At 33.5% G+C, this 23,315-nt stretch overlaps 1 protein-coding gene across 2 annotated transcripts in view; it reads right to left on the reverse strand.

The window, feature by feature from the left end:
* RTTN (rotatin) overlaps window positions 1-23,315 on the reverse strand; it is a 76,543-nt gene that overhangs the window by 31,725 nt on the left and 21,503 nt on the right. For both annotated transcript variants that reach the window (XM_027882877.1, XM_027882878.1), the window contains exons 15-31: window positions 21,812-21,937; window positions 20,294-20,410; window positions 19,157-19,296; window positions 18,758-18,929; window positions 17,638-17,737; window positions 16,141-16,229; window positions 13,976-14,093; window positions 13,623-13,719; window positions 12,717-12,785; window positions 12,190-12,378; window positions 10,919-11,158; window positions 9,539-9,683; window positions 8,095-8,249; window positions 6,642-6,861; window positions 4,745-4,873; window positions 1,796-1,903; window positions 1,010-1,168 (exon numbers count right to left, since the gene is read on the reverse strand). In XM_027882877.1, the coding sequence (XP_027738678.1) occupies window positions 1,010-1,168; window positions 1,796-1,903; window positions 4,745-4,873; window positions 6,642-6,861; window positions 8,095-8,249; window positions 9,539-9,683; window positions 10,919-11,158; window positions 12,190-12,378; window positions 12,717-12,785; window positions 13,623-13,719; window positions 13,976-14,093; window positions 16,141-16,229; window positions 17,638-17,737; window positions 18,758-18,929; window positions 19,157-19,296; window positions 20,294-20,410; window positions 21,812-21,937 (2,373 nt within the window). The remainder of the gene's footprint in view (window positions 1-1,009; window positions 1,169-1,795; window positions 1,904-4,744; window positions 4,874-6,641; window positions 6,862-8,094; window positions 8,250-9,538; window positions 9,684-10,918; window positions 11,159-12,189; window positions 12,379-12,716; window positions 12,786-13,622; window positions 13,720-13,975; window positions 14,094-16,140; window positions 16,230-17,637; window positions 17,738-18,757; window positions 18,930-19,156; window positions 19,297-20,293; window positions 20,411-21,811; window positions 21,938-23,315) is intronic.

The following is a 23,315-nucleotide window of genomic DNA, read 5'->3' on the forward strand; positions in this document are numbered from 1 at the left end:
TCACATAACACAAAGTACTAGGGGCAAAAGTTCCTGAACAGAAAAACCTAGATAACTATTTATGACCACTCTCTATTAGCTTCATATTTTTGAAGGTTTTTTAATTGTTATAAAATAATTGGAACACTCGGACACACAGACATGTTTCAAATGTTTTCCTTTCTAAATACATGGCATGTTTGTTTCTCTAATTTATATTACACACACTTCACATGTCTGTGTGTGAATTGAAATTCCCTTTTTTATATTTTGTCAATCTTTTGACAATAATCTGACTCTTACGAGACTATAATTGAGAGACAATATTTTGGAAGTTAAATAAAATAACGAAGCACGCATTCTCAAAAGCATTTTGCACATAAAAATTCAAATATTACTTTGGAAAATGTAATTAGTTGAGCAATAGAACCGGGAAAAAAACAAGGTTACTGAGTTTGTCAGTTTTTATTTCTTACTGATTGGAGTAGAAGAAAAACCTAACAGAGATGACAGAAAGTTGCAAATAAAGTGTACAGAGTTTAAATACATCATTATATGGTTTTATGTGCTGTTCTACCAGAGTACAAACTTTCAATTCTCACAAATAAACCTTAGTACTTAGACCAACTGGATTACTTGAATCTGCAATGAAGAGATATTTAATGCAGATCAGGTGATAAGTTCATACCAGAGCATTTAAAAATGGAACAAAGCAGCCATTAAAATCTGGGCTAATCAGTTATGCTTTAGCAACCTATTTATTTGCCTAAGTAAGCCTTAGAAGCTTTTATGTGTTTACCTGTATTGTTTACATAATTTCTGTTTTTAAGTAAGTAATCTGTATTTGTTCCTTCTTGAGTAATTCTAAACAAGAAGCTAAACACATATTTTAATCAGATAGTGTTTAACTTTTAAAGCAACAGGTGTTGTGGAGCATCAGATAATAGATATAGAGAACAACAAAATTTTTTCTTCCATAATAAAAGAGAACCTGACAATCTACAACAGCAGAAGGACAGAAGAAACGTACCTCCCTGCGTACCATGCTACATTCAGATTGATCCAGGAGGATGTTTATCACTGTTCCCCACAGGCCTCCTGAAATATTCTGACAACTTTCTGCTAAAGCAATACATCCTGCTTCAAGAGATGTAAGAGCTGATCCAATTCCAAGTGCTGTAAATCTGACCTAGTACATATAAGCAGAACACAAAGTGATATTTCTTATGACAATTAGCAACACTTTTTTTCTTAATCATTAAGTTGTATCAGCTGAATCTGGAACTTAAGGGAATAATTTAAAAAGAAATAACCTCTTTTCCCATATTTCTCTGGCTCTATACTCATAATCACAACTATGTGTACGCAAAACAACAAAATTAAAGTAGTTTTAGGTATTCAAAAATCTATAAGATAGTCTTTAATATTCTTCATATTTAACCCCTTGAAAATAGTTCGATTTAGCAAACTCATATAATTTAACAGATTTGCATCAAATACATTTGCTTTAAATCTTTAGTTCATATAAATGTTTCTGCTTTGTAGCTATGTAACAGCAATGTCAATGAAAACTGCCTATGAATCATGACTGTGAGTGACTAATGAAAGCATAGAAGATGCAGGAAAGGACTTTTCAGATGATGTTTATATGGAAACACTCTCTCTACTGTATTATTACTGTTATTTAGGCTACAGTCAGTAACATTTTAAATAATTCAAAACAGCAGTTTCAATATTAAATAAATTATTGAAACAAAAATTTTCCAAATGTTTAAGGGTCAAAATAAGATATGAACTTAATATTGCATTAACTAACCTCAGGGTCTCTATCTACCCATAAAGGAACCAGCCATGCCAGACCTAGATGAGAGAGAACTTGTTCTTCACCGTTATCATAAGGCAAAGACCAAAGAGATATCCAGTCCTGATTAGGAAAACAGAAAACAAATTAAGAAATTATTTTATAAATCTTTCAATCCACAGTGGTCTACCAACAGCCTGAGCTATCACCTGTACACTAAAGCACTTTAAACACCCACAATACTAATATTCCAGGAAAAAGATTCTGCATCTATAAACACTTACTTAACCTGCTGGCTTTACCTACAGGATAAAATTAAATTGTATCTTCTTCAGAGAATGAGGACACCAGTGCTAAAGGGAGATTAAATATTTCTCTTGAAACACTGGAATAATTATTTCCATTCAAAATTTACTCCTTACCTGTTTTATTTTTGCGTATTTTAACATCTGTCTTCCTCTCTTCTAAATGTGCAGAAAACTACCAAATAATAATGTGCTATTATTTCTTGGCTCATAATTCATTATTTTCTTCATGATGCCTTAAGATCCTTAAGATCTCAAGATCCTAGCACACAGAATTTTAATAATACCACTTTAAAATAGTGGTAACAAATCATCCTTTGTACCAAATCCTTGAAATATTGTTTAGTGTTCTTCTCAAGGATTTCAATGGATAAAGATTCTAGCAAGAACATGCAATCTGTAGATGTACCTAAAGAACACAGTAAGCACATTCCTTGATATAACCCTAGCCAAAACTGTCCAAGAGGACCCAGAAGCCTGGAAAATGGTCCAAGCAGGACAGAGGGAGTTGATGAAGATAGGATGAAGTATTGTTTTTGGGGACCACCAATCCAATTCTGGGAGATGTGTCTGTGGAAAGGTCCTGGGGGACAGACAATTTTTTGGGCTGAGTATATCCCCATGAGGTAATAGTTAGATACTATAATTAGGTGATACTTTAAGTTTTTAAAAGCTGGGGGGGGGGGGGGGGGGGGAATGTGTGCATATGCCATCTTTATGCACCTAAAACATCTTATTAAAGGACTGTTTTTTACCTTTCTATACTAACATTGTCCAGAGAATTTTTTCTTCAATTTTAGGCAACACATGTACCTGTCACATAATTAAAGTCTTGCAGACTACCACATACTAATTAGCTGCAGATTCCATGAAATGGTACTTGACTTCGCAAATCAATTTCTTTAGCTCAGGAAAAAAACAAACAAACAAAAAAACCACACCAACTAACCATACCTGCAAAATGCTGTGTTTAACCGTGGCACTGCACAAACAATGCATTAAGTTCATAATGAATCATGACAACTAAAATTTCATGTATGTGCCTTTGATAATCTGTCTTGCATATTTTTACACAGTAGATGACTAATGTTTCATTTAGATAACTAATGTTTAATTTGGCACAAAGTATTTTGCAGGGATTTTCTCAATACATACAATATCAATTACAAAAAGTGCTGTAGTTTGAACTTGGAGAGGGAGAATAAAATACAAAATTAAATAAAAAATTAGGTCAACAAAGTACAACCAGTGAAATGTTACCACAGCAAACAAACAAAACATTGTAGTAATTCTAGTACCTCCTAAGTATATGCTCTGTTTCTCATGTACTCCTACAAATATCTGTAAGTAACTTCTGTCCATCAGTATAAGGTAAAGGATCTTATGTCTGACTTAACAAGGTGGGTCTTCGAATAACAAAGAAACAAAACAGTTCATTATACCGCTAATACTAATACGAAAAAAAAATGCCTTAACTAGTTTTAATTGCAAGTCATTAGACTATGCATTTTAAGTTAGGAGCTTTTTTTAAAGTAACTGTTACCCAGTGTAGTTTTATATAACATTGCTTGCATAGTGGATGGATAATTCTCTATTTCTCTTTCCACAAGGACTTAACACTAAATCACGTGATTGTGATTTAAAGTTTCTTTGAGAATTTAAGTTATTAATACAGTCTAGACAGTAACACTGTTGTATAGACAGATTATGATTCAGAAACACAAGAAAATTACACCCATCATTATGCTACTATACATTATTCTACAATAATGATATTTTAAAAAAATCAGTTGAAGTTCACTCCTTCATCTATGTATTTATAATCTAATTATTTGGAGCCTGCAGTTTTACTGCAGTGTACGTAACACTCTGTCCCCCTGCAATTTTAATAAACTCTGTCAGTACTTAATATCCTGAGAAAGGAATAGAGAATTGAAGAAACACAGGTGGAATATGGAGAAGTAGGTATATTGCTATTTCTAGTTACATGTATGGTTAATCATAATGAAAGGCTATCAGAGATATTAAAAGGAGTGGAGTTTAATTCTCTAAAATAATTGAACTTAATTGCTGAATTTGCTTTAACTGCTTCAGGAAGAGGGCTATTTTTTCCCAAAACTCTCAAAAATCTAGTGCAAAATATGCACACGAACACAAAGAACAGATATGAATTTTGCTGATAAGCAAAAAAAGATAGCTCCTTTAATCCAACAATCCTTCCTTCATGTATACATACTTATACACAAGTGAAAGAATACACACACGTATGTTTAAACATGTTAGAAAGCCTGTTATCTGCATACTGAAGAAACAGTGATGCTATAAATCCTTAAATATATTCACACCACATAAAATCCTGATTTTTCATTTTTTATAAAAATAAAATCATATTCTTTATCTTATTCTGAAAGAAGGCCTCACAAAATCCAGAGAACTATTTACAAAATAATTTCAGTAAGGCTAGAACTGATTCTTCAGCCTTCTTGTATACTATATTCTATCCTGTACGTTTATCTGACATTATATGCCAAATGAGATCAGCACTTATAAGACATATTCTCCATCATGTATGAAAATTCTCATTTAACTTTAGGAGTTAAAATATATCTGTGCCTAGCCCTCACAAATGACAAGATAAGGACAACTGTAATGCACTCACCATATCCTTGGCTTGAGCCATCATTTCATGAGACAAGTGAAGCAAGCAAAGAACTGTGCTTTTTGTAACACCTTTTCCCATGAAGGACATGGCATTTCCCCCCCATTCAACATAAAACGACGAGATGACCTAGGAGTGGAGGTACAAGTTCACGGCAGCTTTACTGTAAGCAGTATACAAAGACAGTACAAACTGCCTTACACACTAAATCATAATTTAAACTCATGAAAAGATGACAGATTTTCAGCTGAGTTATAAGAATTTCTTTATTTCTGAATCATTCAGTCATGTGATCATTCCCATACAGTTAAATTTCAGAAGATCTGTGGGTTTTATTTGCATATTCAAATGAAGAATCCAGTCAAGCTTAATAATAAGTACAAAACTGAAATAGAAAACTGGAAGTTTCTATCATGGACCTGATATTGTTCCCAGGGTTTCTTTTGCTGTTTGGAATTAAAAATAAAATTTCTTTTCAAAATTCTGTGTTCAAGGAAAAGGATAATTTTTATCTTTTATTGTGATTTGAATTGGAATAAATTTATCAGCTTTCTATATCAAATACTAATAAACAGAAATAAAGGTCAGTGGAACATAACGTAAAATAAACTCTCTGACCAAATATCTAATCACACATACTAAAATAAAAGGCATGCTGCTTTCAACAAAACATGCCCAAAGTACTTCAAAAAATAATAATCTAAAAACCTACACTTCTAGATGTATTTGTCTTCTCAAAACATGGCAATCTAAACCTCTGCATTTTTGCTGTTGTTCTTTCTTCCAGTGTCCCATTCAACCAAAATTCCTTTGAATCCACTTTCTTCCCTCCTCCCAAAAAAGAAATCTACATTTACTTTCATATTTGAGCCAAATAAAACTGCATAACTCTTCTGCACATAGACCTTATGCATCACTAGTTGATTTCATTCCATGTTTATTATTATTTTATCCAATAATAATCTTTTGAATGACAACATCTATAACCTTGGTGCCATTTTTAGTGTAGACTTCATGTGACAGAGCTCAGCTAATCAAATAGGTCTAAAACATTTATTTCTTTTTCATCAGGAAAACTTGGAAAGTTAAGACTTGCCCCTAAAACACTGTATCTTTTTTTCATCAGAAACATGATTATCATCCACAGACTATTCCTCCAGACACTTACCTGGTTTCTATTCACACGATTCAGAATTACAAATTAATTAAAACTACCTTAAAGATTTTCAAGCTTCTACCAGTACAACAAATAGATTTTAGTATTTGAAACTGAAAAGAAAACTTTTAAGTGTACGTTACCTTTCTGTTAAGCAAAGAGAAAGCCAGAACTATGTTTTACTTATAATCTTAAGAAGACTGGAATTTTCAAAATATATAATTTTAGGAGCAAAAACTAGTTGTCTACCACATCCACAGACTTAGGAAATGAATAAGAACATTGAAAACAAAAATAAAATTTTGGCTTCCCAACAACTGCAGGCTCTTTTCTGCTTTCTCTGTGTTAACAATCTATCTTATGGACTCCCGTTTCCCCAGCCCACATTTCATCACATGGATTTTGCCTGTGGGAGATTATCTGGGATTTTTCCTCTTAGCATTTCAGTAATTAAAAACACCACTAATTTTCCATATTGCTTTTAAGTCACTTTGAATTACCTCTTAAACCAGTGATGAAAGCACATACACTACAATCAATCGTCATAACTATAGATACACATCATTCAATGTGGTCTCCATATTTTTTCTATTTACTTGGCAGGAAAAAGCATCCTTCCCATACCTATTCCTAGTGGATGACTTTTACTAAAAGTACATTGTAAAAAGCATAGTGCCATTAGTTACACAGTTCTTTACAAGCATTCAAACCCAAAGCTAAGTAAGAACACAGGCTACTTACCTCAAGGAGACCTGTTAAATATTTCTTACAAATTGCGATGGGTTCAACTTCAGCAGAATAGGTGCTCCAGCCTGGAAGCGCAGTAACATGAACCATTCCTCGTAATGTTCTCTCCAGTGAAGGGAGTCCATAAAAATGTGGTGCATCTGTTAGCCTTAAGCACTGAAGCAGCGTCAGAGCGAGCTCTGTTCTGAAACAGCCAGCAAGTTCCAAGCCCTCTCTGCTTTAATTGCAAAAAAACCAAAAAAGATGAATCTTCAACATGCAGCTCATACAATGCATTTTGCAAGAGGTCAAGGCCTCATTCTTCTTACTGTTAGTCTGTGGGGCTCAGCATATCGATTAGTTAACATTGTGTTAAGCAGAGAATAACACGGAATTAAATTTGGTATTTCTATCTTCACTCAGGTTCTGAAAACATAATATTGCATCCGATTACAACAGGGCTGCTTAACTAAAATAAAGACAAATGAGACACAACTCTCGTTATTAAGGAGCATGTTCAATAAAGACCAAGAGACTGAGGATGACAGATGACACAATGAGAAAAGCTCAAAGCTCAGTAGTTACAGAATTGCAGAATATTCTGAGTTGGAAGGGACCTACCAGGATCATTGAGTCCAACTCTTAAGTGAACGCCCTGTTACACTTATGTTTGTTCTGGTCCAATAGACAAGTTTTAAAATATTTCCCACAAACTACAATAAATATAAATTAAAAATACATGTGTGTAAGATACAACTAGCAGGGATTTCTACAATATGCCCCTTTTCCAGCTGTCAAAATTTTTAGAAAACAGACATCTACAAATAACGTAGAAGGTAACATTTTGAAAGTATCTTCATAGTTATCTTGTGGCACCTAAATAAATAAATACTATCTTAAGTTGCAATTTTAGTAGCTTTTAGAATACACTTGGACAGAGAGATTTAGTGTGGGAGAAGTTTTATGAGCAATTTGATTTTAAAATAATATAACAATTTCTGTGTTTGCTCAATTAATAGAAAAAGGTTGGAACTTGATAATAAAAGTAGCTGTCCTAAATAGGCCAAAAAGGAGTTCAAATAATATAAACATTTCTTCATATTTAAAATATTTCAATATTTTACTTTGCTATGAATATAGTTACAAAATCAATGAAGTTCCATTTGCTCATGCAAATTTTTAGCAGTGAAAAAGAAATAGCCCATCTACTCCATGCAATTAATTTAATTATCAAGTCGCTGAAAAGTGACCACTAGCACATACTCTTTCCAGTTTCCTAGACAACTTCCTAATTTTACTATGAAAAGGACTACCTAAAGTTTATCTTCACTTCAAGAAGTGTATATTACATTTTTACTGTTCAGAACAATTGAGTCATAATTATATTCAAATTCTGACCGAAATTCAGCAGCAATAGGTGTTATAATCCCCAGTCAGAATTACACAGGCAGATCCATTTACACTGTACCTGTCAGCCACTGACATGGAACAAACCAATAACGTGTTGAAAAGACGAATGAGTTCCTTATCCAGTCGCTGCCTGACAGCAGTCTGTGTTTCATCTATTTCATCCCGCACTTGGGATTCTGGCCGCACCAGGAGGCCCAAAAGGGATTTTGGCTTCTAAAAGAAACAAATAAAAATACAGTTACATAGTGCATTGGTTAAACCCTATTTTAATACCCGCATTAAAGACATTTTTCTGCTGAACACTTGCAAATTACATGTTATAAATCACAAACTGCATTATTATTTTCCTAAGAAGTTATTCCATTAAAAGCACAGTGAAAAATTCCTATAGTTACTAATAACTCGAACCTTGAGTCTACTAAATGCCATAACAGAGTCCACTGTTAAGGATTTTAAAATTTCTTGGCATTAAATACAGTGTATTTTGAAGCACGAAAGAAAACTCAAAGTTACTTACAGAAACAACCTGCAACAAAAAATAGATCCCAAAAAAATAGAAAACACAATAGTAGCAATATTAGTTCAGGTTACATCTTGTATGTCTCAGCTGCTTGAAAGACTTTTTATCAAATGGTTTTAAGATTTTATATTAATAAATTGAATGGGCCATACTTAAAAAAATTTATAGGCTGCTCAACTAGCGATATAAATTGAAGTACCTGTAGTCTATAAGGAATTGAAATTCGGTCTGCTGGCATTTTTTCCTAAATGTTTAGATTGTATTTTCAAATGGGAAAATGCAAGCACAGACAGACTATATTTAACATAAGATACTTTTGTAAGACCATGAATGATCTTGCGTGTGGGCAGGATGGCCTTGCTTTGTAAAGAATAGTACTTTACAAACTTCTAAAACTGCAGCCACTGCTTTAAACCTCGGCATTTAACTATTGTTTTTATACAGCAATACTGAATTATTATATTTCAATAAATATAATAAATGTTGGTTTACATTGCTTTATGATGCTCGTTTCCTATTTGTTTCTATAATTTCCAATTTTTCACATCTTAAATGAACAGATCTCAAACATAAAGCACAGGAGTCAAGAAAAACTGAAAAAAAAATTCCATTCTTTAAATATTACACACGAATTTTACCTACGGCAACTAAACTATAACGCTCATATAATACCTTCCTTGTGCTTATAAAATATTTTACTTAGACATATTATAACCATCTGAAGTCAGAACAAACACACCGAAAGCAGAAACCTCCATCCTAACTTTCAGTTCTTGTTCTTAATGTGAGACAGATAATGCTCATTTATCTCTTTTTGCCAAACAGAAGATTCAACACAATTGTATGGAACCTTATCCTTTCAGTTAAATAGATAATATATATGTAGCTATGTGCCTAAGCATAATCTTACGAAACTCTATAGTATGCAAGTATAGTTACATAGTCAATCAAATCATATAAATATATACAATCCCATTCTTACATTTTTAAGCAATGATTTCAAGATCCACTTTAGATGGTCTGACTCCAGACTTGATTTCTGCTCTCTAAGTAATTTATTTAAAAACCTTAAAACATCTACTAAAAGCTTTTCATCCTCCACAGAAGCTGGAAGCACTTGCAGAAACCTGCAATGCAAATAAACACACTTTCATAGTTGTAGCACATTAAAAGAGTTTAAAATCTCAGGCTAATAGAACTGAAATCACTCGCAAGTGTGAAATCATATAGAGCAAATCTGTATATTACACATATGCACATATAGCACATACGGAATTATACTAATATATTATACATGTAATTTCTTAAATATATCTAAATAATTTTACATAAATATTGACTATATTAAATTATTATAATATTATATGTGTATTAGTATAATACAAAATTGTTACGTATCTTTTAAATTGTTTTTATACATAGTAAACATGTAATTCTGTATAGTAAAAGGTCACAGGAAAGAAAAAGTTAATTAGCTATTAAATATAGCATTTAATAATAATAGCAAAGCCTACCTATGCATTTTAAACAATCCTTATTTTAAATACATTTCAAATATTTGATGGTGTTGTGCATGTAAATTACAAATTCGCGTAATTTTTGAGATGGGGAGGGACTTCTGGGCGTCACCTGGTCCTGCCACACTGCTAATGAAAGGACACCTGCAGCTGGTTGCTCAGGACCATGTCCAGGTGGCTTTTGAGTAACTCCAAGGGTGGACATGCCACAAGCTCTCTTTCAACCTGTGCCAGTGCTTGGTGACCTTCACAGTGAAAAAGTATTTCCTGATGTTCAGCAGAAACCCGCTGTGCTTCAGCTTGTGGCCATTGCCTGAAAAGAGCCTGGCCTCATCTTCTTTCTACGTTCTCATCTGGTACTTGTTACACACTGCTCACTCCGAGTCTTCTCTTTTCCAGATTTATCAATCCTAGTTCTCTCATCCTTTCCTTATAGGAATGATGCTCCAGTCTTCCCTCATCTCTGTGGTTCTTCATTCTCTCCTCTATGTATTATCCATATGACTCTCTATTATACTGGGGAGTCCAAGACTGGACAGAGCACTCCAGATGTAGCCTCAACAGTACTGAATAGAGGGGAAGGATCACCTGCCTCAGCCTGCTGCTGACACCCTTCATAAAGTAGCCCAGGATATCACTTGCCTTCTTTGCTGCAAGGGCACATTGCTGGCTCATGTTCAGCCTGGTGTCCACAAGGACTTCCAGGTCCTTTTCCGGAAAGCTGCTTTCCAGCTTGGTGAACCCCAGCATATATATCAATTCCAGAAATTTTAAATAGGAAAAGTAGGAATGTTACCATTTTAGCATGACAATATTTAATGGATATTTGTAGTCAATATGCTTACCTGTTTATTGCTTTTTGCCAAACAAAGCTCTTTAAAGTGGTTCCACAAGACCCAGAACTGCATTTTAAAGCAAGTCTGTCATTAAGAACATAGAAACTAAGCCTAGTAACAGCAGTCCTAACATCCCTGTGGGATGCTGCCTGAATGATTGAATTAAGACAATCTTGCAGTCCATAGTTTGTGTGAGATATTTTCAGTATAAGAATATCTTCTGAGGATAGTTTTAGCGAGTCTAAAAATCTGAAAAGGCATAAAGAAAAATTATTAAAAGTCACTAACTTTACAATCTGTTTCAGAGAATGTTGACTTCTTCCCTTTCCTGTTTAAATGTGAAGACAAAACAGAAATTGCCTTAAAAATTTATTTTTGTTAACCAATTCTTTCTTCAAAAAAACCTCCCAACAACAAAAACGTCAACACATTTAAATCATGGGGTGTTTTGGTTGTTTTGAAAACTGTCACCTTTCAAAAAGTTACCTAAAAGGTGCTATTTCCATTGTTTGTAACAAACTTTTTCTCCGTGTTATTGCATATGTCGGTCAGTTGTTCTATCCTATTTTCCTGTTTTCTTTTTCAGAAATTGCTTTGTTTTTGCCAGAGGGCACTTAAAATGATTTATCAAATCAATACCTGCAGTTTCCAATGGCAGTTTTTTACTAATAAAACCTGTAGGACTCTTTAAGGACACAAGCAAAACCTAAAAAAATGTGGAGATGGACAGAGATATAGATACAAGAATTTCAGTTATATTAAATCAGTAATCTGCTGAGACATCGACTTCAGTATACAAAATAGTCTCAAAGAGAGAAACCATGCTCAATCAAGAGCTAACCAAAGAAAGAAGAAGAGAATTTTCTTCATTACCTACCCTAATTCTTAGTATTGCCATGAAAAAGAATAATTCTTTGAAATTTAAATCTTCAAGGAAAGAAAAAGTCATGCAACTTTCTAGTTGTGGACTATATAGTGGGGGAAGACAGGTGGCTTCCTAAAAAACCACAATAACTACAAGGAACAACAGCCACAGAGCCCATTTCAAATTGTTTGATATTAGCCTAACCATCAATAAATGTTCTAGGCTTTGTGAATAAACGCAATTTAGGTAAAAATTAGCTGTGACAACATATCTTCATCCTCTGGGGATGCGATGTTTAAAAGGACGGCGTTCTCAAACCAGTAACAACTTGAAGTTAAAAACCTACTTAAACTTGATGGAACACTAATTTAATTGAAATATATTGGGATTTAAAATGAAAGATAAAATGGCTTACATTTCTGCTTCCTTCTCATAATCTATCAGTTGCAATAGGTTTTCAATCCCATGGTACCAGGACAGATTCCAAGCCATTTTAAGCATATCTGACACAGGTTTCATAGCCAAGCTCTCAGAAGACAATGGCACCACAACAGCGTTAGGGCTAACTGCATGATGAGCAGTGATCCTGACTGGAAGATGATACCTAGAAAAACACACAGAGCAATAATAACTTTTAAAAGTGGTCAATGAGGGCTTTTTGTTTGCTTGTTTTTAAATTAAATCTTCTAGCAGAGCTAGCTTTTAAGCTTACAAATAAAGTTTGAAATTCCTTTTTCAGAAAAAAAAAAACTTGGAGAAAAAGCTTCATATTTAAAAATGTTGACAACTTTTGATGTTAAATCCAAGCTTTCTCTTCCTTCTCCCACCTCTATACTTCAGGAAGGACACCAAATGAAAAGCAGCAAAGTAAACTGTAAAATAAACAAAACCAAACAACCAACAAAACCAAAACCCAACGAAAAAAGCACCAACCACACGTACCTTCTAACAACAGCAACAGGCAAGCTAAAGGTAGGCACTCCAGTATCATTACTGGTTATACCATCAGCCCTGCAAGAGATTAGGTCATAATTATTATGCTCGTTTTTCAGATTTGATTTTCTCCTAATGCTACATGCATCATTTCCTTATTATTTGGATATAGATGTATTTTTCCCTTCAGATAGATCTTTAATCACCCACTGATGAATACTTTGTATTAATAAAGAATGTTTCTTCATGATTTTGCAATATTAACATAGTTCTTAGATCACACACATATGGAATACTTGTTGCAGGTTTACTGTACATTAAAATCCCACATGCTTGTTTCCTTTTTTTATTAGAAACAAATATGCATTATAATTCTTTTAAGTATATTTCTTTTCAGTATATTCAGTATAATTCTTTTCAGTATATTTCATGTGTGTGAATTCTAAAAACATATTTCTCTCATGTATATGCAAATTTTAAACAATAAAATATAAGTTGACATTTTTAAAGACAACTGCCACACTTAAAAGCCAAAGTAGACAGAATTCTAATTAAGCTAAGTTAAAAAAAAGCCCTGATTATCTATCAGGGTAGGTAGAATCAAATAGATAGCTATTTGATTCATGTAGTTTCTATTTATGGAAAAGATGAATTACAGACCAATATGGGTTTTTTGAAAAATAAAGTTAACTTCAAATTAACACTGAGGTATTCATACTGCAAAAATATGCCATATAGACCTACAAAGCATGTAACCCAAGTGTTGAAACAATTTTGTTTGGACTATAAATATGTGATTTTGGATCTATAAAAGTCTGGGGCATAACTTGTTTGGAGATATATAAAAACTAATTTCAATCAAAACCTAAAAATTTGAATAGAGAATATGCTACTAAGTATAACTGGTTTTCATACCATGTTTCTGTTCTTGCTACTTCATCAAACAACAGAAGACAAAGCAATACTGTAGTTTCAGTTAAAACAGCATGATCACTTTGGAGTATCAGGGAAACTGAATAAAATAAAGACAATTAAAAATGTGTTAGGAAAATGTTAACAATAATACATAGGACACCAGTTAAAAGCAGTTGCGTTCCACTTTTTTGCCAACATCTTGAGCAGATAACTCAACATGGATATCGCTAGCACACAGTGATTTTTCTTCTAAATATTAGACTCTGAAGTGACCCAAAGTTCTTAAGAAGGTGTTTGGTTAAACATCTAACCACCTTTCCACACAGGTACTACAGTCAAAATGCAACCTTTACCTCTGAATAGCAAAAGCAGTACAGATGATTGCTGTGCTAGGGACAGGCGAATAACTGGATCAGCACACACAAGTTTGCGTAAGAGCATGAGACATGGTAACACTATGGATTCCATAAGCTGCAGGAACAGAGAAAAAAATTAAATAGAAGTAACTTTTAATATAATCTACTATGAAGTGCTTAATACAAACTATCATGACATTAATCAATATATTCCATCATTTATAAGAGAGGAGCCTAGAACTCCCTTAGACAAGCATGTTTCATCCAGATGACAACTGTATATTCATTAAAAAAAATTTATTCTCTTTTGGGCTTATTTTATTATTAATTGATGGTCATTTTATTGGTCTCTGGCTTCATAACACAATTATAACATTTGCTTTCAAATTATGTATTTTTAAGAAGGATATATGTGAGCTGAAGGATTTTTAAAAACCCTAAATATTTACAACCATGTAAGTTTATTAATTTTTTTTAATGCAAATAATTTATTATATCACATTCATTTTCTCGTCCCAGCCTCTCGGATCACAAGACCTAAGAATGGTCTTAACTGTTTACTAACAGTTAAAAGTCTCAGTGAATGACCAAAAATATGACCAAAGTCCCAGCTTCTAAGAATGAGAAGACAGTATTTCTTTCAAAGTATCATTACTTTGCCCACGAGTTTGTGCCTTTAAAATTTGGGTTTTTAACTTAATCAAAAAATACAGTTTAGTTTAATACTCAATGAACAAAAGCCCTACTTATTTAGTATAGAAAGTCTTTTGCACAGCTATATATAAAGCCTTATTTTAAATGGTGCTTTTTCTGTCTACTACTTCTTTTATCCTTTTCTCAGTAGCCACTTTTCTAAGAACACATAAGATTTTTTGTTGTTTGTTCTTTGCTATTGATTTTAGAATGAAATGAGAAAAAAATCATTTGAGAGGAGAACCATAATCCATAATCTGGATAATTCCCTCAGGATAGTGTTCTAACATCACAGGCCCTGGAGAGGTGTTGGTTGAGTCCTTCCTGGACTAAATTAAAGTTTATAAAGGGCTAACAATAAGCTCATCCTAGACTTTTACTTGGCTATGAATGATCTGCTAAGGGCAATAAATTTCCCATGCCTGTACTTCTGTAGTATTAAGCAATATCTACTCAGTACCCAAACCAAAACAATAGGTGCATTAATCTTCATCTCTTTAAAGAAGGTAAGATACTAAAAAATTGGTATTAAAAAAAAAAAAAAAAACACAAAAAAACCCGAGGAATCCAATATTTCATTTTTTTTCAACTGTGTTTGAGTGGTTTACAAAAGTACTTGTATACAAGCTTTCATAAACTGGACAAGACATTCCTTAATGCTACAGGGAAAAATAATCTTAGTCACTGATTATCTAGGAAAAAGAAATTACCATTTCTGAAGAAGAATGCAATTTTTACTAGTTTGACCAGAAAATTCTTAAAAGAACTCAAGGTTTGGACTGCTGGACTGTGATAACAATACTATGCAAGCAAGCCAAGAAATATGCAAACGGTTTATTCACCAAAGTTACATTGACCACCTTACAGCCCAAGTGTGCTTGCATAAAATGATTTCAAAGAATGAATTCCAGAGAAAAATGAAGCATCAGACATATTATAAAAATGGAAAGCTCCATCATCTACAACAAATACACACTCAACTCTAAATAGGATCTTATATTTTAAGACCCTCTCTGGTGAGGCGATCTGCTATTGGTCAGAATATTACTTATACCTAAAAGTCAATAGGACACATTTACAATAAGATTTAAATTAAAAAATAAGAATTAAAGTTTAGAGATTATGATATCTAACATAACACTTCTTTTTTTTTTTAAGGTCAATAAACTTCTTCCGGTCTGTACTGAGAAAGCTTCAGGGAAGTTCTGGTACACTCCAGAACCATACTATACATAGTTCTCTGGCTAACTCTTCTCATAGGTAGGCAAATCAGTCTTCTCTCATTAGGAGAATCTTAGAATTATCAGAAAGAGAATAAAATATACACTGCAATTACAATTGTTACTAAGCATTTGTATTCAATGCAGTATTAATGCACAAAAGCTAGTGTTACAAGTGCAGAAAAAGGCAAAATCTACTACTGTTATGCTGCACAAAGCCTGCAGAAGAACCTGCAACAATAGTTTTACCTTGCCATCCACATGTACACACTCATTAAGGCAAGCCAGTATCTTTTCTATCACACCCAACTTTTTCACAATTTCATGCATCTTGGTATCTGTAGGAAAAACAAAAGAGAGTAAGGATGACTGGTTCCTCACAAATTTAATATTGAACTTCTTTCTGTAAGATCACAAAGTCTTGCTGTTGAGACCAAGTTTCCAAAATTGTCAATAAGCAGTAGTACAGATCTCTACAGGGAGGCCTCCTCAAAGTCTTGTTATCTGGCTATAGTAGCCTTTTGAACACTAGATTCTTAAATATCTTACATAACTTCCTGTAAATATTTTATGTTCAAGAATTACAGTAATTCCCAGTGCAACTCAATTTCAGGCAAATGAGGATTTCACTTATTGTATTTTAAAACTGCTTAACAATTTAATATGGAACTGAAAATGGTATGACAGTATTTTCCAGTGATATCACCCTTCAGAGTACCTGGTTTGTGAATATTCAACAACAAAAAAGCATGTAATTTGAGTTGGTTGTGTTTGTTTTGTTTTTAATAACTAAAAAGTGATCCTTCATACGAAATTTGTACTGATAAAGCTGCATTTTTTCCTTTACAATTTCATGCTATGCTTTGTTTCATTTTTGAAACATCTGAAAACTTTGGCAGCCATAAATAAATGCATTTTATGAGACAAAGTAGATATTTCCTCATTTTTGTGATCATTTTCCTGACAAAAAAAGATGTTAATTTTAATATTATCTAAGATTTCACCTTCTCATGGTGAAAAACTTATGTTCTGCCATTAGAATTTAAATTCCTTAAAGAAAACATCCTTCAGTCAATTTGAGTACATAGAGTACAAACATCAAGGTTTGAAACTCTACAGTTATGACTCTGGCCCGAGTGAAATAATGCTCTATGCAAGATTGCTTACTTGCATCTTAACTCAATCATATCTCCTTTACCAGAATTCATAGCTTCTCCCCAGGAGAGTAACACAATACAACTACAAAAAACACCTGTGATTCTTCACTAAGTTTAAAACCCCTTTAGTTATCCTGCATAACCTAAGAATTAATTTTCTAATTAAAAAACACCACCAGCAAAAACATATATTATATAAAAATATAAGATTATCTGAGTTAACAATAGGAAAAAATTGGAAGCTTCAGTAGTTCTGAAACAGATCAATAAACCGATGAACATTAAAAAGGAAAAGCAGAAAGTAAACCCTTGCAGAGCTTACAGAATTCAGCTTACTCCTCTACTACCCAAGGGAGCTGTTTTATTTAAATAAGACTTCTTATTCTTGAGGGAAACAACAACAAAGCCTTTTTTTTTTTTTTTTTTTTTGTGAATTGGAAGATCATCCACAACAACGCTAATATTCTGATCCAAAAATACACACAAAAATTACAAAGAGTACCCTCAGCAGAAGCATACAGCAAATGCAGCAAAACTGCAAGCTCACGAATGACCATCACATGAATACAAGTTTTATGAAAAATGTTACCTTCTAAAATGACAGCGAGCTGCTCAGCTGCAGACTTCCGTAAAACTAGGTCAACAGCATCAGAAGTCAAGATATCATGCAGCTTTTCAACAGTTTCTGCCTAAAAGTAAAACTACATTAGAAATGTATCCAGTATGCTAGCATGACACAAAGTAACCAGTCAAATTTCCTAATAGAAATGAGAAAACAAAAATATCTAAATTTCTTATTAGAAGGTATTTGATTAAATCCCACATGCACATAATAGCAATGGGTTAGGTTATAATCTTTTTGCAACAAATCTGTAATAATACCTGTGTAATAGAATAGCCCAATAGTTTCTAGTGCACAACAGATGCAGATTTATAACAAATAACGCTTAATTTCAGTAGGACTACAAAAAGCTCAACACTACACAGAAATGCTACACATGCTTCCAAGTCTGAAGGGGACTAACTTTTACTGGTAATAGGGTTAGAGAAATGGATGGTCAGGATGTAGGGAAAGAGTATAAATCATGTGTACAGTGAGCTGTCAGAATAATTTTTTTCACAGGACAAGCATCTTAGCATTTGTTTATTATATTGTTAATCTGAAAGCGTTGAGGGTAAGTAAGGAAGGATAAAGGAGGGGAGATGGCAAAAATGGAAAAACAAAAGAGAAATATAAGTTTTCCCATAGGAAAAATACTCATGATTTGCTTTTCACTTTGCAAAAGCAACAATATTAAGAAAACACAGACCTAAGTTTCTGATCTGTTTTAGAGTATAACATATCAAAAATTATTTGTGCCTGTTTCTGTTAAAATATTGATTTTGTGGGGAAAAAACCCTCTATGTGAGAAAAAAAAAAAAAACAAACAGACTCTATCCATCCACAAGGAAATTATTATAAACAAAGCAGGCCTTGTTCTTAGCACTCAAGTCTTCTCTGAAGAGAAGAAAAGAAGGAAGTTTTTTTTTTCTGATTGTTGCATAAGGTAGCATAAAAAGTACTGTTAAAATTCACACAGAAAGAACAAGAGATTTCTTTTTATGAAGCAAGCCGATTTGTATGAAATACTGTAAACTTCTGAAAGTTCGGTGACTGGGTAGGTAGAAGAGCTCATCAATGACACAAAATTTAGACAGAGTTTACTCACCTTAATTACTGACTCCTTTTTATCATCCAATTTTAGCTCAATAGCTCTTTCTATAATAAATAAGTTTGTAATGCTGGAAAGCACATTACCATCCACACGTGGGCGCTTCAGGTTTGCCCCTTCTTCATTCAAAAGATGGAATGCTAAATGTTTAGGTGCTACAGAACGAACCCTAAATGAGTAAATAATTAAAATAAATATATAAAGCCTTCATAGTGGAGAACTTTGGTTGTACAGTTAGAAATTAATTAGTTTATAAAATTAATGGGGGGGAGGGAGAGTAATCACCCAACTCAATATTAATCAACCTTTCAAATCAACCCATACATAATGATCAGTTGTTTTTTCAATGCCATCAGCATTAGAAGACATGCTGAAATGCTACCAAGCACTACTTACAACTGCTTTTTTGAGAAGAGAAGGCGCAGAGCAGCCTGTAGTCTAGTAGTTCTAGGGAGAGTACCCTCTCCTTTGTCAGAAGTTGTTTCACTCAGAGAGAGGATGCAGTTACCCAAAGTATCTTTTGTGTCAGCATAACCCTAAGGAAAATGACAAAAATTTCCAAAATTAAAAAAAAAAAAATCCACTTACTAACTTAGCAAATTAGACAAGGTAATTCCCTTTTTAGAGGTTAAGGGAGGGTGGGGAAGAAACAATACCCAGAAAAAAAATTTTTAGAAAGTATTCAAATTCTGCAGATTAATATTCCTCTATGCAAACAGTTTTAAAAATTAATAAATGATCCTGTCCACAAATAAAAATAAAGATTTCTTAACGTGGCCCAGAGGTACTTTGACCTGAAGTTTTACCCTTCAGTATATTAACATGATGCTGTTCTGTAAGACCAGTTTCCGTTTTAATAAACAGAATTCAGTCCCTACAAGAAAGTTACTTCACAACACTAAATTCTATCTATCTACAGGTCTTTGTCAAAGCATTTTCACAGACAAAAAGACAAACCACAACCAGTTATGTTACGCAATGATACTGCAAACCTTTTAAAATTAGAGTAACATTTTTATGGATTGGATAAACAAAGGCGTCTGGTATGCCCTACTCAAATATCTATTGTAGATAGCCATAATAGGCTATAGAATAGAGGGAAATTCTACTCACAAAAATTTCTCACGTTTAGCCTACAGTTTATATTAAATCCCCACTTATTTAATCTGGAATATCAATCATTCTAATAATTATTAACTCATTTAAAAAAGCATGAATGTTTTAATCTGTACTTGGATTATCCACTCATATCTTCAAACCATTTAAGTTGCAGTCAGTGCTTGCTCATTTGTACTAAAACATTTCAAATTTCATACTATAGTAACACCGGGCTAAAATTTGTTTACAAATTCAATGTACTAACTTTGACTGATATAAGGACCCCTATAAAACACTTCTCCATTTGACATCTGATAAAGCAAGTCTGTAGGTATACTACTGTTAATCTATTTTCCATCACCTACTTCTGTCTGTTATTTAACATGATCTACATGATTTCGTACATCAAGTTCAGATTAAAGTGCTTAGAAGTACCTGTAAAACAGGAACGACAGGACCGAGGGCCTCAATAAACTTGCTCCAAGTCAATGCTGCCATTATTAATCGTCCTTGCAACAAATGTATCAGAATGGCCTTGGCTGTTGAGTTCACCTGCTCAATAACACAAAAATACAAACCACTAATGCAACCTTCAATGTGTCTAAGTCAGTTCCTTAACACTGTAATTGGGAATGTTATACAAAAAGTCTCAAAGACTAAAAATTGTTACTGCAGAATGCTACTTTTAAATTGTCAGTTACACATTACAACATTACACATCACACATTACAAGATTAAGTTGTTAAAAGTGCCTCTCAGAGGAAATACACAAAATAGTTCTGCCTAAATATCACCCAGTCATCTTCCCCATAGAACTCTGGTTTGTCTTTTCTGAAATAAATTAAATCATTACTTAAAATTATACACCTATTGGTCCTCTATCCTGTAGGTAAAAGAAATTCTGTTTCTTTTATTTCCCAATCCTGTCTTTCTGGGGCATTTTATTCCCAGTCATATCAATTGAAATCTATTTCTTATGCTTGACCAACCACTAAGAGAAAACAGTCAGTCTTTTCCATATGGCATCCAATGGAGTAGTCAAAATAAATGATTTCCTTGCAAAAGATAAATTACATACAAACTATAAAAATGTAGTGCATTATTAAAGATATTTCACTTCTCCTTTTAAAATGCTCAGATCTAAAAACATCACTTCTAAACAGAATTGTGCATAGTGCTGTGTTTAAAAAAAATATCATTCCGGGAGAGAAGCTGAAAATAAATTAATAGTTTGCTAGTCAGTGTTCTTTCCCTCTGACTGTAGGGACATCACAGATCAGCTACAAAGGAGTTGCAAAGAACCTAGGTAATTTTTTCTTCCTCTCACAACTCTCTACTTAGCTCTATATGTGAGCTAGGAAATAGTGAACACATGTTAAGCTGTCATGCATATAAACGAACCCAATGGAAATTTGGTCCTATTCTATAATATTATAAAACACTTTTATAATACTCAGGTAATTATATTCAAACACAGATGTGTTTCTAGTGATGAAATACAAGTTTATAGCAAAGACATTGCAGATTTAAAGAGTTTTTTTGTTCCTCAACCATTTCAGAGGTCACCGCGCTTTTACAGAGACTTGGGACTTCAAAGTTTGTGTCTCCCATAAGTGTAAAGCAGCATACATACTATTTCACTATATGCACATTTTATTAGGGCCAAATATATTACAGGAAAAGATGAAAAAAAACCATATCTTATTTCATTTTCATTGGTCTTTATTATAGTTAATCGCATCCTATACCTATATTATCTTGTCTCTGAATTCATCAAAAAAAAAAAAAACAAAATCTTTCAATTTACTATGATTTCACTATTTGCATAGCTTTTCTATTTAAAAAAAAACATCTTTAATCAAAACTTCAGGTAAGTCTCAGACCACTGTGGAGAATATCAACACCACCCTTGTGTGCACATCAACTTATAAATACAGCTACTAAACACAGTACCTCATTCTTATCTTCCTGAAGGCCAAATGTACAGATTTCATATAACACTTTGGGATGTAGAAGAAAATGTACTCCATGGCAGACTGAAGACACAGGCTTCGCAATATTATGAATACCTAAACAGTTCTTCAGTAAAAATAAAGTCAGTTAGTTTAAAAATTCAAGACAATCTCCAGTACTACATCTTGTTTTATAAACTGCCTGAAGTTGTCATGCAGTGAAAGGCTTTCTCCCTGCACTTTGGATGACTAGTTCTGAAAGCTAAACTTTACAGACCTGGAAGAAAGAATCTTTATAGATCACTAACTGAAAATTCCTGTTACTACACAGGACTAAGAAATAGAAAATAATTTTGTTCCTGTTTTAAATAATAGTGAAAATAAATTAGAAAAATTGTGTATGTTGTTTGGCCTTACATTAAAATAAGGAAAACGTAAAACAGGCAGATAAAAAACCTCACAAAAACAGACCAGTGTCATTCAGTGGAGATAGAGGGTTTACCTTCTGAAAGACCAGCTCCACCATATTTGTACATTACTGAATTGTGCTACAAGTACACTAAGTATAGATGATGTCCATTATAGAAAATAAAAATTACAATGAAGTATTATAACAAAGTACAAAAGTGATTTTTATTTTGTGAGACATGATTACTGAATACCTAAAATGATCTGATGAATATGACATTGCCATTCTCAACATATGTCTAGGACGTTCATGCTCTTTATCCCATGGACTATAATTACAAAAAACTAAGGGAGTGACAAAATATCCATATAAAACAAAATCAAGACACATACAAACCACTCCTCACACACAAAAAAACCAAAAAGAACCCCAAAAAACCAACTAAAACAAACAAACAAAAAAACAGAAACAAAACCCAAGCTGTACATAAAAGGATTTACCTGTTCTTAAACACAACACCAACTCTATACATAAAGAAACCTGAACAAAAAAAATCAATGAGAAATGAGAAATCTGTCCTTGAAAAGTGGACCCATGTGAACCTCATGAAGTTCAACATGGACAAGTGCAAGGTCCTGCCCCTGGATTGGGGCAATCCCCAATATCAGTACAGACTAGGAGATGAACAGATTTAGAGCAGCCCTGATAAGAAGGATTTGGGGGTACCGGAGGATGAAAAGTTGGGCATGAGCTGACAGTGCAAATTCATAGCCCAGAAAGCCAAGGGTTTTGTCAAAGGAAGCATGGTCAGCAGGTTGAGGGAGGTGATTCTGCCCCTCTGCTCTCGTGAGACCCTGCCTGGAGTGCTGTGTTCAGGTGTGGGGTCCCCAGCACAGGAAAGACATGGACCTGTTAGAAGGGCCACGAAGATGATCAGAGGGCTAAGAGACCTCATTGCAGCCTTCCAGTACTTTATAAGGGGTCTTGTAAGAAATATGGGGACAAATTTTTTATCAAGACCACTTGTGATAGGACAAGGGATAATGGTTTTAAACAAAGAGAGGGTAGGTTTAAACCAGATATAAGGACGAAATTT

This window comes from Empidonax traillii, unplaced genomic scaffold (genome assembly GCF_003031625.1).
Source record: "Empidonax traillii isolate 1590-97213 ecotype Southwest subspecies unplaced genomic scaffold, ASM303162v1 scaffold113:size1526484, whole genome shotgun sequence".
Taxonomy (NCBI): Eukaryota; Metazoa; Chordata; class Aves; order Passeriformes; family Tyrannidae; genus Empidonax; species Empidonax traillii.